Source organism: Pyrus communis, chromosome 7 (genome assembly GCF_041283825.1).
Source record: "Pyrus communis isolate YQ-2024b chromosome 7, ASM4128382v1, whole genome shotgun sequence".
Taxonomy (NCBI): domain Eukaryota; kingdom Viridiplantae; phylum Streptophyta; class Magnoliopsida; order Rosales; family Rosaceae; genus Pyrus; species Pyrus communis.
The window spans coordinates 21,030,875-21,045,014 of NC_142571.1; the positions used below are offsets into that span (position 1 = coordinate 21,030,875).

General features: G+C 35.4%; 1 protein-coding gene across 1 annotated transcript; it reads left to right on the forward strand.

Annotated features, from left to right (window-relative positions):
- The first annotated feature begins 9,844 nt into the window (after window positions 1-9,844).
- LOC137735501 (rho GTPase-activating protein 3) lies at window positions 9,845-13,815 on the forward strand. Its single transcript, XM_068474932.2, has 5 exons — window positions 9,845-10,756; window positions 11,970-12,090; window positions 12,192-12,311; window positions 12,617-12,847; window positions 13,100-13,815. The coding sequence occupies exons 1-5, from the start codon at window positions 10,272-10,274 to the stop codon at window positions 13,595-13,597; spliced, it is 1,455 nt and encodes a 484-aa protein (XP_068331033.2). The 5' UTR covers window positions 9,845-10,271; the 3' UTR covers window positions 13,598-13,815.
- The last annotated feature ends 325 nt before the right edge of the window (window positions 13,816-14,140 follow it).

The window sequence follows — 14,140 nt, forward strand, 5'->3', positions numbered from 1 at the left end:
TCGAAAGATGGAATCGATGTTAGAAAGGCAAACCGTGTTTAAGTAGGAAACTTAATATGTGATTGATTTTGTGTTTAACATTGTATACTTAAAATATTGGTTTTCCTCTTGTACAAGGAACCTACCACCCAATACATCAGTGACATTATTCATTCAAGCCAATTACATTTTTCTACAATGTCAACTTACAAGTACTTTTCAAATTTAAATTATTTAATGGATTCAAATATATGTTTTTTCTTTTTTCTTCTGCAAATGATAGCGTTATGGGTTAATTAAGTTTGAGTGTCCCTTTTTATACGTTGGCAGGATTAAGTCCTCATGAGTATATGTTATTGTCCGGGGGATAAGGCTTCGCCCTTAAATCTAATTATTCCCCAACAAGCCTTTACTGTTAATTAATTGTACAATGCCACAATTCTAATATTAATCCCACGATTAACCTATTAAAAGGGTCAACTGACTTATATAATTTAGAGTAGCAATATCGCTTATAGCGATTAGAAAGAAATGTAGTTGGTTAAAAAAATAAAATAAAAGGGTCATCCCTCTCAAAGCTCAACCATATATATTTTGATCGAGACACCACTTTGGACCGATGACCAAATCTAGCCAGTTTTAGGTATGCTGGTGGATGACTTCAATCTGGACAATGTATATACATATTTTTGCAAGATTTGCAGTCGATATCTTAGTGGCAGATGCAATATGGTAGCTGAATCGAAAGTTTTATCCATTTATTGGTTTCGCTTGATTCTCCACTGATCATATCGGGATCCTGTACCGAAACTCAAAAATTCATTTCGGGATGGGATCTCAAAAATCGAAACCGAACCGAAATTATGAGATTCCGAATAATTTTCGGGATTTCGGTATGTTCGGGACAATTGCAGAAATCCAAATCCAGAAATCAATTGCAAAAATCCTAATTACAGAAACCCCGATTGCACAAACCGAAACCAAATCCAAATCCTAGAACCCAATTTTCACACACCATAGAAATCTAATCTTAATTCGAAACAAAATTGCATCAACCAGAGAAAATCAATTCGAACCAGAGCTGCTTCTAATTCTGATACTAGTGAGTTTGTGCTTGGGGCATCCCTTTCATCCTTATTCCTGCTTGCTGGATCTGATGCACCTGATTTGCATGTTGTTTGTATGGTGGCTGGAGTGAGATGAGAGGGTATGGTGTGGTGGCCGGAGTCGAGACTCGGAGAAGGTGGTGGTGTCCAGGTTCGAGATCCACCGACGGAGTGGTGGTGATGGCTAGGTTCGAGATCAACCGACGCAGTGGTGGTGGTGGATTGGGATCGAGGTCGACCGACGGAGTATTAGAGACGAGGACTGACAGAGGTGGATAAGGGAGGACGAGGATCGACAGACGAAGGATTAGGGGGGAGACCAGAGACCAGAGAACAGAGAGGGAGAGAGAGAGACAGTGAGAGTGCGGTCGATTGAGGTTAGGATTAATTTTAAATGAACGGTTGAGATTAAATATCAACCAAATCCAACGGCCTATAATAATTAAAACTATATATTTAATTATATATAAAATTGTCGGGTCGGTTGAAGATTCCCAAACCAAGGCAGGTTGAATTCTAAAACCCGTACCGAAAGCTTCGGTTTCTGTTTAATATGGGTTACCGAACTGTTTAGGATTTGTCGGTTTGGGATTTTTGGGCTTTGGGTTCGGGATTTTTACGGTCTGGGTAGGGAAATTCGGGATTTTTTTTTTCAGCCCTAAATATAGAAGTACTTTTTTAACCACGGAAGCTTTATTGATAACCAACAAATATAAGAAAACTCAAACTCAAATTGTTCTCTAGTATACAAACTAATGCCTCTCAAACTCACTCATACAAACACTATCCCACAGCTATCTATTTGTACTAACCGATGTAGTTGGTTTTACACAAAGTCCCGAGAATATAGGAAATAAAATCATAAAATGAATCCAGACCAAACTAGGAAACATACATACTGATATCTTGCGTTCAAGATATCCCAAATTCCCAATCCTTTCGTGATTCTTGTTTTAGTTTAGGCATGTTCATTTAATGTCAAATCCAACATATTTTAGTCTAAGGAGTTTTTTTCTAGCACACATAAAATAAATGCACATTTAAGTTACACAACTAAATAAGAGTCGTTAGCTCATTTTATCTAACGAGATCTAATGACTATTTTTCAAATGCGTAACTTAAACGTGCACTAAAGAAAGCCCTCAAGCCTTTTGTACCTCTAACTCGTCACTTGTGTATGTGGTTTAGGTCCAAAGTTTTGAAACATTAGTCGGGCCCAAAGTTATCTTGGTCTGGGATTTCAAACCCTAAGCCTTCAATCAAACCCAACTTAAGAAGGGACCAATGACAAACTTTGATTATGTTGCCAACAAATTGGGGTACCTTTGGCCCAAACCTTTCATGTGATCGGGTTTCCATTTTTCAAATTAATTATTTTCATTTATTTATAAATTTTCTTATTATTAGGAAGGAGGAGGATTCAAAATTATTACAATAATTTACGAGAGGAGGTAGTTTCAAATCCGGAACGCATGAGTAGAAACTCAAAACCTATCCACTGAGAGATACGATCACATGCAATCGCGTTTCCATATTTTATCAAAGTGTTACCTAGTCGAATGCATAAAATACAAACGTCCTTGATCTTATCCATGATAACAAAGATTATGACAAAACAGCAACTTAGCAAACCAACGAATTCTTATTTTCCTATATGCACTTGAATACCAGAAGAAACTTCAACAAATTCATAAAATAAGTTATCAGTTGACTTAATCTTTAATCTGGAATATATCTTAAGGTTTAATTAAATTTGATTTATGAGCGATTTTTTAAGAGTGTATGATAATTGGGTGGTTGGATCAGTTGATGAGGCATTATATCACGTAATCCTTCACCTAATTACTCATGAGTCTTGACCTTCCAAAATCCAATTAGGCCGGCCAGCCACCATGCAGTTGATGGTAACTGATGAGATTCTTGGAGTAGCTTCGAAGCGAAATCTCAGTCACTGCGACACACGTAAGTGCACATTGAAAATATGTATGCTTCTTCATCGATCGGTCGCCTCCTTTCATTTAAAAGAAGGCACATGATTCTCACTTTGAATGGAGTTGTTGGACTGGTAGCTGGGATCAATCATGGTAATAATCCTCAGTTTTAATATTCATCCAGTCATATATATGTGTGTGTATGCAGAGCCTTTATCCAAAAGGAATTTCTATTTCTTTTGTAAAAAAGAGGGCTAATTGTGAGATCCACTCCACATCGAATTTCTAGGATTCCAACCGTTTAATTTTTTAAGTTGTACTTTATAGATTGTCATGACAAATATTAGCTAAATTGAAAATGTTTGAGGCATTTAATTGAGTTCAAAAAAATTAATGAAAAACTATGTTCTCACAAACATTGAAATTTCATCATGACATTCAAATGAGTAAATGGTTTCGGATTGAATTGATGTTTTATAAAGATGATCTATGAATGAAGACTAAAAAAATAGATTGTTCGGCTCATTGACATCCGATGTATAATGGGCCCTACTACTAATCCCATTTAAAGAAAAATGAATCCCTTTAGATAAAAGACCTGTGTATGTATATGTATTGTAAAGCATAATAATGTTATTTACATAAGTAAAATTAATGACATTGTTGACATTCTTTATAATATAATTAGTTAGATTCAAGATAAAATAGTAGGTAATATGTCAGTAATGTGATCAATATTGTGTGTCTAAACAACATTAGTGAATCAGAAACTACTCCATTGTATCGGCAAACTTCTAGAGTTAAATGAGAACTAAAACAAGTCTCACCATTAATTGTCATGTCAACTTTTTCCGTTTAAGCTAGGAAATTGTTATAAACACTTCAAAATAGTCATCTTACATTCTTCCAAGTTTAATTTCTCCCTTCATAAATCCTTGAACAATTTTTCTCGCCCACTAAACTTGCATACATAGTGTGTTCGTCCTTTTAACCGCACGACATATAACGTTATTTGTTGAGAAAAAATTACACATGATTATATATAATTAGTTGCGTAAAACTTACTTATAATTGATAATTTATGTTAACTATTCAATTTCACAATTGCTAGTTGGAGAAATTAAAAGGCAAGAAGGAATGCAGGATCCAGATTTTCTCAACTAATTTAATTATGAAAAGCTAGTTTAAATTTTAATTAAGGAATATAAAAAGCATGATACTTGGCAACTCCTGGTTAATGAACTTATATGGACGTGAGTCTGACAAATTTGTAAGGGCGTCTGCATGTGATTGGTGTGGGGACCAGAAAAGGTCCACCGTTGGATCAATATCCTGCGGTAACACAGTAATGACAGATACCTGCATTGCATGGGTATGTTCACGTGCCATACCACCTTGCATTTATTACTCGGGCCAGTGGGCCACCCCGTATGCTTTATGGATCGGGCCTAAGGCAAGTTTCATTTGGGCTTTTAATTTTTTTTCGTCAATTTTTCAACAAAAATGGTTTTGGAAAGATTTTATTTAGGCCTTCATATGAGAAAGGGATCCTCTCTGGATCCCTTCCACCAAATCATCCCCATCAATTAATCTAGACTTTTGAAATTTGATTCAACGGCTAAAAACAGGGGTTCACTTTAAAAGTTATAATAATTTTAGCCGTTCGATTAAATTTCAAAGGCTCAGATTGATTGATGGGAAGGATTTGGTAGAAAGGATCTGGAGATGATCATTTTCCCTTCATATGCACGACATTGACTACAATTTTGAAACCCGTTGTTTGTTTTATTCATACCTTACATATTGTTGAATACACTAAATATTTATTTTTTTAATAAAAAATTAATCTTAACACATCCCACCTACTTTTTTAACTGTATGCTATCTACATAGACTCTACTCTTTCTACTCGCACTCCACGCCAACCTCCTCACGTAGTCCGTATCTATGTTTCAATATTTAGCTACGCTGATCAAAGCCAAATTAAAGAAGGGTGTTTTAACCAAATATTAGTACTACTGTTCATTTTAACGAAAAATCACATTATTACTCTAAAAAGTGAATCTTGGTACTATTCACTTACAACTTTTTGCCATTTTCTTTAAAACTCAAGGTTTTCAAGCTATTTTCATTAGTTTTCCTATTAAAGAATTTAGTTTGGAAAAATTATGTTCGTTTCTATTATGTAATGTAGTTCATGCTTAAGCAAATGAACAATGATCAACTCAATAATGAAAAGAATGTAGTCTACAACAACAATAAAGTCATATCTCATTAAGTTGGATCGACAGTATAAATTCTATAACGTTATTGCGCTTGATTTTATTCTAAATCTTTTGTTAGTCCAAGTACTTCATTTGTTTTCTTAAAATCTCTTTCAAATTCTTCTTAGATAAAGTTAGGATGACTAATCAACCAATCTTTGAGAAACGGTCTCTTATAATTAACTCTCTAACTCTTATACATAGAAGATGAAACTCAATCTTTTTTACTACGAATTCATATATAAGTTGTTTTCTATCACTCATACAACTATTTGATTTAATTCATCAACCCAAATAATGAATAAAATAGAAAATATCTACCCAATTCATTTATGGTCCAAATTTATTTTGTTTTTACCATGAATAATTTTCCTTAGTTACCGCTAGTCATAGTTTCGCCATATCAAAGTGATGGAAAAAAAAAAATCTTTATGTATGGATCATCATAAGACTTTGACCGCACTCAGGGTCCTTAAACCAATTAATAAACGATATCAAATTAACTCTACCTCTTTTGTCTTAATTTTTATCTCATAATTACATTTTTTTTAACTGAAGCATATGTAGGTCTTTATTTCAAACGTCCAAATCATTTTAACCGATTTTTTGTCATTTTATCTTCAATTGCAACCCTCCTACTTTACCTTGGATATCCTCATTTTTAATCTTGTCATTTCTTAATCCAATAGTTATCGCTTATTTTTTGTACATGTTGATATTTAACCACCCAACATTATGTGCCGTAAAGTATTGTTGGCCTATATAGGATTATTACCACTACGCGTTCAGCATCAAGAATTGCCTACAACAAAACGTAGTGGAATCTCAATACCCTGCAAGTTGTGATCCAGTCTCTGTAAAATCAAAATTCAGCCTAAAATGTAATCATTTTGTTGGTTACGATAGGGTCTTCTTTTGAACAAAAATAGTAAATCAACACCCAAGCCAAAACTTCCACGCCTTCACCTCCAAAAAAACATCAAGATCTCCTCTGCTTCAGGTTTTTTTGCAGCTTCTGTAATCTTACCAGAATTCATGAAATCAAACGCAATCGCTTATGGAGGCAGATTGTCTGCCCTACTGTTTGGGTGTCATTCTCATCCTCTCTTATTTGTACAGTCACGGTTAAACCAGCTCAACATTTTATATTCCTATTGCTTTTTGTCTTATTATCTCTATTAAAAAATCAATATAAAATGTTGACGTGGTTTAACCGTGATAGTACAAAATAAGAGAGGATGAAAAAGACACCCAAACAGGAGGGCAGATAATCTGCCTCCATCGCGTATTTGTTCGCTATCATGCAATGCACGTTCAACATGATTTGGGGAGCGTTTATGAAATAATTTTCCTTATTAAAATTTTATGAGATTTAAATAGTTAATTTTATATTAGAATATATAAAACATTTAGTAACAAATTTTATGTAGGATGTAATTAACAATATACGGGGTGCTAATAAATAAACACTTTTGAAAGCTCAATACTTTAGAGAAAAAAAATTAATTTACCTTGTTACACTATAAAAAAAATTAACTTCTAAAAATTAATTAGAGGTATCTTTTCTTTTCCTCCGATTGAGATCTTGAATTGTTTTTTTTAATAAATTAAAATAATGGTTGTTCATTCTAATTTACTAGTTTATATCTCTTTTTTTTTTTTTTAACAAACGATATTAAAGCGAAAATTGAACTTAAGATCTCTTACTTATAAGTGAAAATGATACCACTAGACCGTAGTACTAAGTGACTTTTCTTCCGTTTTGAAAGCATATTTAGCAACAATTTTGACACTTAGCTTTTAGTTTTTGCAATTCGAACTAAATGACCATACGAAGATAATTCTACGCACTTATGAATCAAACATAAATTTTAAGATAAACCCTAGATGAATATGCAATTGTAAACTACGTTATTAGATAAACTTCAAATATTATGTTGTCATAAGGATTTAAGCTTAGGTTTTTAGTCACTTAATACTACAATCTAATAATATTTCTTTTAACTTGTAACTAAAATATTTTAAATTCGAATCTTGTAACCATCTCATTTTCTTTAAAGTTAGTTTTAGTTTAATGGTGGTGTAAGTACTCATTAAACCACACCACTAAGATAAATTAGTAGTAGATATGGAACATCACATGTGGGCATGTGACTATCGTGGGGACTATCATGCAAAATACAGAAACAACTAGTCGACACCCTTTTTAATATTACTAAATAAATCCAAAGCCTCAATTCCAAAATTTGCTTCCTTGTCCTACCAAATAATTCCAACCTACTGAATTGCCAACATCAAACGTTAAAAGTGAGTAGTTTCTCCTTCCTTCACCTCATCCTGGAATTATTTGGAAAGTTGATTGAGCTACGTAGCTGTTTGTTGAGTTAGATTCTATCCCTCCCTTGTGGACGAGGGAACATCCAAATCAAAAAGTGTACCACAAGACTAAGCACGTGGGTTTGATAGATATAACCATGTTAATATACTATGTGTATATACATGTTTATAGATAGATATAACCATGTTAATATGCTATGTGTATATACATGTTTATACAATATATAGCTAATCCAACCTAAAACTTTGGGTGCAAGAATTAATGGTTCTAATTGCTTAAACTATAAGCCATTTGCCAAGCGCTGAAGAACTTAAGAGACTTTCACTAAATCACACAATGCCCCAACCATCAAACTTGTCATCATAGAAGTTGAACTTAAGACCTCTCATATACAAGTGAAATGATACAAGATTGTGTGTGATCTTTTGTTGTATCATAATGTCTAACAAGTTACAATAGATTTGTTCCCTTATGATACCTTTACCTCATCTCTACTAATTAATAAAACACTTATTGTCAACCAAAACCCTATGAAATTACCAGTTTAACCCTCTAATTAAAACATAATATGAATAATAAATATGGGGTAGAAATGTAATTTCACACAACCAAATTTTGCTGTTTTTTTTTTTCCCCAAAACCTCACCTACATGTAATCCTAACATATCTCTATAAAAAAAATAAAAAAAAAATATTCCCACTCCCACATTCTCTATCACTCTCTTCCTCTCTTCTTCTATTTCAAAAAAAAAAATAAAAATTTTTCTCACATACTTTGTGTGCCCATATACTAGTTACCAATTAACTAACCCTTTTTAGCAAGTGGATTGTCTTAGGCCCTGTTTGGTATTGTTTTATTTTATTTATTTTGTGTCTGTTCCATCAAAAGCTACTTCACTTGAAAGTTAAGAAATAAAAGGGTTTGGTAAAAACAAAATATCCTGCTTATTTTAAAAGTAATGGCCTTCATACAACTTTAAATAAGAACTTTTAGGTTGCTTTTATAAAAACCGAGTTGAGTCTTTAATGAATATTTTCAATTCCTTGAATACCCTCATTAGTTATAAACATGACATTATTTATCCTTCTATACATTTTATCCTTTGGAGAACAAAATGACTACCACTAACACCATAACTACAATAACCACCACCACCGTTGTGGCCACCACCACCACTACCACAACCTTCGTTGTTGTCATGGCCACTACTATCATTGCTGCCACTGTCACCATTGCCACCACAATTGCCATCTCTACGGCCCTTACCACCATTGTTCCCTATGCACCCCTAGCCACCACACCCCACTATTGGCACCACCACCATACCCTCCACAATCTCCGCTACCATCACGACCACTGCCACCACTATCGCCCCCACTACGATGTCCAATTTTTCCATTATACAATTATATCACTTTTATATTAAAATTTGACAAATGCTTTTCCACTTCTTTTCGTATTCACAACACTTTTAAAAATACAGTTTACCAAATGCCCAACTGTTGGTTTTAGAGTTGATTATTTTTATAGTACATCAGAGCAGTTTTTAAAAAAAGCGCAACAATCCCAAACTTGCTTATAGTGGATAAGGGACTTACTTTGCAACCCAATGCGTCTCAAGTTCAAACCTTCCCCCTTTCCTTAGTTTAGTTTAGATTAGTAATATCGCTTATCATAATAAAAAAATTGTAACATTTATCATGTCAATTAATGGAAAATCAATAATAATAATGGGTAACAAAAATAAATTTTTCTAAGGGATTAGGGCATGACAAATGCTAATCAAGGTGATTAATTAGGGTAACATAGTCTAAGAGGTCTAATTTAGAGGACAATCAACAATTCATACCATATGTTGGCGAATCAAAAGTGATCAAAGATTGAAATTAAACATTAAAGACATCATGTTTCACATTTTGTAACCGTTTGTTAATTGTTAGTGTACGTAAAATTTATCACTTATTAGCACACAAAACAAAAAAAGATAGTATATTTAATGACCTATAATGTTTCCTAAGTTACTTATGTATGCCTTATTTGGTCGGATTATACATAAACAACATAATTTAATAGAAAAGACTAGGGACATTAATTGGCACTAGAATTATTCATTCTAAAGTGAGAGAGATTCTTGACAAATGGATAGCTCTTGACATGAAGCAATGGCCCCCGCATTACTTGTATGAATAATTCTTTAAAATAATACATACATTTTAACGTCGCTTGAGTAACTTCCAAGACACACACTCACTCTCATAACTGGTTGTCTCGTGGTCAATTTCTTGTGACATTGCCTTCCTCTCTCTCTCTCTCTCTGGTATAAGAAGTTGCAATAGAACTCGAACAAAAACAAAGAGAGAAAAAGGTCTCCATCACCCCCACCATTCACCGCCACAGCACCACCACCACACCCTCCTCAAATTTCAACGCCAACCCAATAATAATCACTCATCCCTCTCTTCAAAGCAACCTTCTTTCTCCCCCACCTCTTCGTCACCACCAAACCAAACCCACCTCACCTTCTCTCTAAATAACCAAACCCCCATTTCACCTTTTCTATTATTCCTCTCTCTCTTTCTCTCTCTCTCTCTCTCTCTCTGTTGCTTCTTTCGTTTGTTTTAATATTATAGTTCAGTTCACAACAAAAGCAGCATGGCTCGGCTCTTCCGATCCAAATCTTGCGATCTCGTCGGACTCACTGAGTTCAACATTCCTCTTCCGAGTCCGTTTTCCCACCACCACAACACCAGCAAAGAAGAAGAAGAGGAAGAAGAAGAATATGAGGAGTTGGGTTTTGAAGACGAGCAGGAGGTTGTCGAAAACCATATGTCTGCCCCATTTCTGTATCCCACGATTAGAACCAGTGGGAAGAATGAAGATCGAGACTTTCAGGGGCATAACGGTCAACAGCAGCAGGAGCAGCACCAGTTTGCCATACTCGACATTTTGGTGGCGGCTCTGAGGAAGTCTTTGATAACTTGCAGCGTGGAGAGGGATGACGTGGCATCGTCTATCGACATCAGTTCTCCGACTGAGGTGAGGCATGTCTCGCATGTCACTTTTGATAGGTTTAATGGGTTTCTGGGTTTGCCTACTGAGCTCGAGCCTGAGGTCCCCATGAAGGCGCCAAGTGCCAGGTCAGAGCCCAACTCCTTTTTTCTTTTTCCAATTTTCTCCCTTGGAATTTGTTGATGATATATTTGTGGGATTTTCGGAATTTGTGAAGTGACTTTATGTGGAATTTTGGAACTTTGGATTTCTTTGAAGTACCAGTTGTCTGAATTTGAAAACTTTGACTTATTGAAGTTTGGGAGTTTCTATGTCACACATCAAACTCGTGAACATGTCACACATCAAAGTATAGTAGAATTGTTGTTAAAGTTCATTCGTACTTGCATTTCGTTTATGTTTGTTTTTCCTAATTGTTGTCCTTTTTGTAGTGAAAATGGAAAAATCTAGTGGCATTATATTGTTATTTTGCAAACTTGCAAATTGGTTTTTACGATTTTTTTTGGTATCCCGGCTTGTATAGGTTGGTCCATTTTATTCTCGATACACAAGAACAGTTATCATAAGATGGTTTCTTGTCCAACAGAAACGGTTTGAACGAGGTTGTGAATCCCCTTCTTTGCGTCAGTCACAAGTTCCGTTACTTCCTTAATCGATCTCCGCAAGAACAGAGTTTTACTGTACTTAGAATTGCCTGTGATTTTAGATTCATATGTGGGAGGGAATTTAGAGGTTAAAAAAGGATGAGGATATGGATTTTGGGAAGTACAAAGATGTGATTCGGACAGAGGCAATCGAGTTCAATTGTTTTACATTTACAGACCGAATAACATCTGCTTCCTGCTGTATGCCTGTACGGCAGCTTTTGTTTTATCCTGCCTTGTTCTTATTTTGGATAGGGACTTAGGCGGATAAGGGAAAGTAACATGGAGGATTTATTGTTTTAGTTTTAGGTTTATAAATGTTGGGTGAACTGGTTCCAATCGTCAATGCAAACCATTTGGTCCCTTCAATTTGTAGTGGCAATGTTTGAAAATGACCTTATCTTGCAAATTGAATTGCATAGGGTAGCACAATCATTTGATCTTTCGGTGTTGTTTTGGAATAATCGTTTCTTTGCGTAGTTTTTTCCTTTTGCTTTTGATTAGCATGTTGTCCTACCAAATTTATATCTGAAGGCAGATTCGGGTAACAATGTATACGGGATCCTGCGAGATGGAACTTTCTGCATCAGCAGTTTTAATACATGTTCGGCATCAAACCATTTTGTCCTAACGTATGTGTTTGTGTACCATTCTATTTGATTAATGCCTAATGGGATACACGATCCTTGTCATGCAGTGCAAGTGTGTTTGGGGTCTCTGCCAAGTCGATGCAGTGTTCTTTTGATAATAACGGCAACAGTGTGCCAACGATACTTCTTATGATGCAAAAGCGATTGTATTCAGGAGGAGGCCTTAAAGTAAGTTGGTATTTCAAATTAGTAGCTAAGATTTACTTTCATGCTTCTCAGCACCTTGTAACAGAACTGAAGGTTGTATTTCATTATTTTCCGTCGTAAAGGCGGAAGGAATATTCAGAATAACTGCTGAAAATGATCAAGAAGAGCGTCTTCGTGACCAGTTGAACAAGGGCATCGTGCCGCATGGAATTGATGTTCATTGTTTAGCAGGCTTGATAAAGGTAAAGCATATTTGACATTTCCAAGTGAAACTCCTACATATGCATTTGTATGCTTATTGGAATAAACAGCCACCGTCTCCTTCAGGATGTTTAGTAATGTTAAAGATGTTTCTGGATTTTCAGTTGCCTCTTCAAGCTTTCAAAATCGTGTAGTGTCTAGATATTTAATGACCCTTTTTTAACTAAACCTTTCATTTATGATATCTAAACTTTATGTTCTATAGTTCTTGGTTTGTGCTCCTTTTTCTCGCTTTTCGTTCTCAACTTCTTTTTCATCTTTTTTCTCCCCTTCTTAAACCCTGTAGGCATGGTTTAGAGAGCTTCCTACAAGGGTACTTGATTCACTCACACCAGAACAGGTGTTGCGCTGCAACACAGAAGATGACTGCACCGAACTTGTGAAGACGCTTCCTCCAACAGAAGCTTCACTGCTTGATTGGGCTATCAATTTGATGGCAGATGTTGCACAGAACGAAGAGCACAATAAGATGAATGCACGCAACATTGCTATGGTTTTTGCACCTAACATGACCGAGGTTTGTAGCCTTTGGTTTCACAAGTTTGTTTATTGTTCTACATGTGAAATGTCTGTGGTTGTGATATGCAGTTTTCCTTGTTTACTTTAAAACTTTGTTCATTTTGAATAATGGTCAAGCTTGATGATAATTTTAGCTTTGAAGTAGAACTACTGCTAATGATATCGACCAGCGTCAATCTCCTTGGCCCTCAAGGTGGGTCACGAACAAATATAAGCTTTGCTATGGACTAAACAAGATTTTTTGCTGCAGATGGCAGATCCTTTGACTGCATTAATACACGCCGTGCAAGTTATGAATTTCCTCAAGACACTGATCTTAAAGATCCTACGCGAGAGAGAGGAATCAGCTGCGGAGGCTATATTGCACTCATCATGCTCTAACCACAACAGACAAACTATGTATTCATTTATGGGTGAATCTTTTGGTCATGATAGCTCATTCATAACCGCCACTTTGGACAGTCCAAAAGCTGACATCGACGAGAAACTTTGGTGCTCTCCGGTAATGACTGATGAGGAAGATGAACTCGAGTCCACTTCACACAGCAGCGCATCTACTAAATGTGTACTCGAGTGTTCAGAAAATGAATGTAGAAATGGATACGAAGCTGGAGATTGGTTGAGTTTGAGGAAAGGAGTGCGGAAGCTATGCAGCCACCCGGTGTTTCAGTTGAGTAAGCCGGCTAAGAAGACTGCGAATCTTGAGATTGTAAATGCTAGGGGAGAAGGCGGAGAAGCATGGGCATAGAGAAATGGGAAGCAGAGGAGTCTGTTTTTGTTTATATGATTGTGGTTTGTGTAAACATTTCATAGTATAGGTGTTAGCATTTTGTTTTGTTCTTCTAGTCAGATAAAAGGTTTGGAAGGAACTAATTAGAGGTTTGAAAAGGGTAGTGAGCTCTTCTGTATGATTTGATTCACAACTTTGTGTGATTTTAATAACAATGTTGGAGATTTGATAAACAATAGGAATGTTGGAGCTTCATAACAAATACAGGAAGGGGTCCTCATTTTTGGAAAAAAAATGGGGATTAATTGTAGGGCTCACTCTACATTGAACTTCAACGGTTCAAACCGTCTATTTTGTGAGTCTCGATTCATAGATTATCTTTGCAAAAATTCAATTCAATCCGAAATCATTTGCCATTTTAATTATAACAATACAATTTCATTGTTTCTTATAGAACAAAGTGTTCGTCAATTTCTTTGAACTCAATCAGATGTCTCAAATATTTCCGATTTGGCTAGTTCTAATCGTTGAAGTTCGTTGTAATGTAAGCCTTGCAACTAA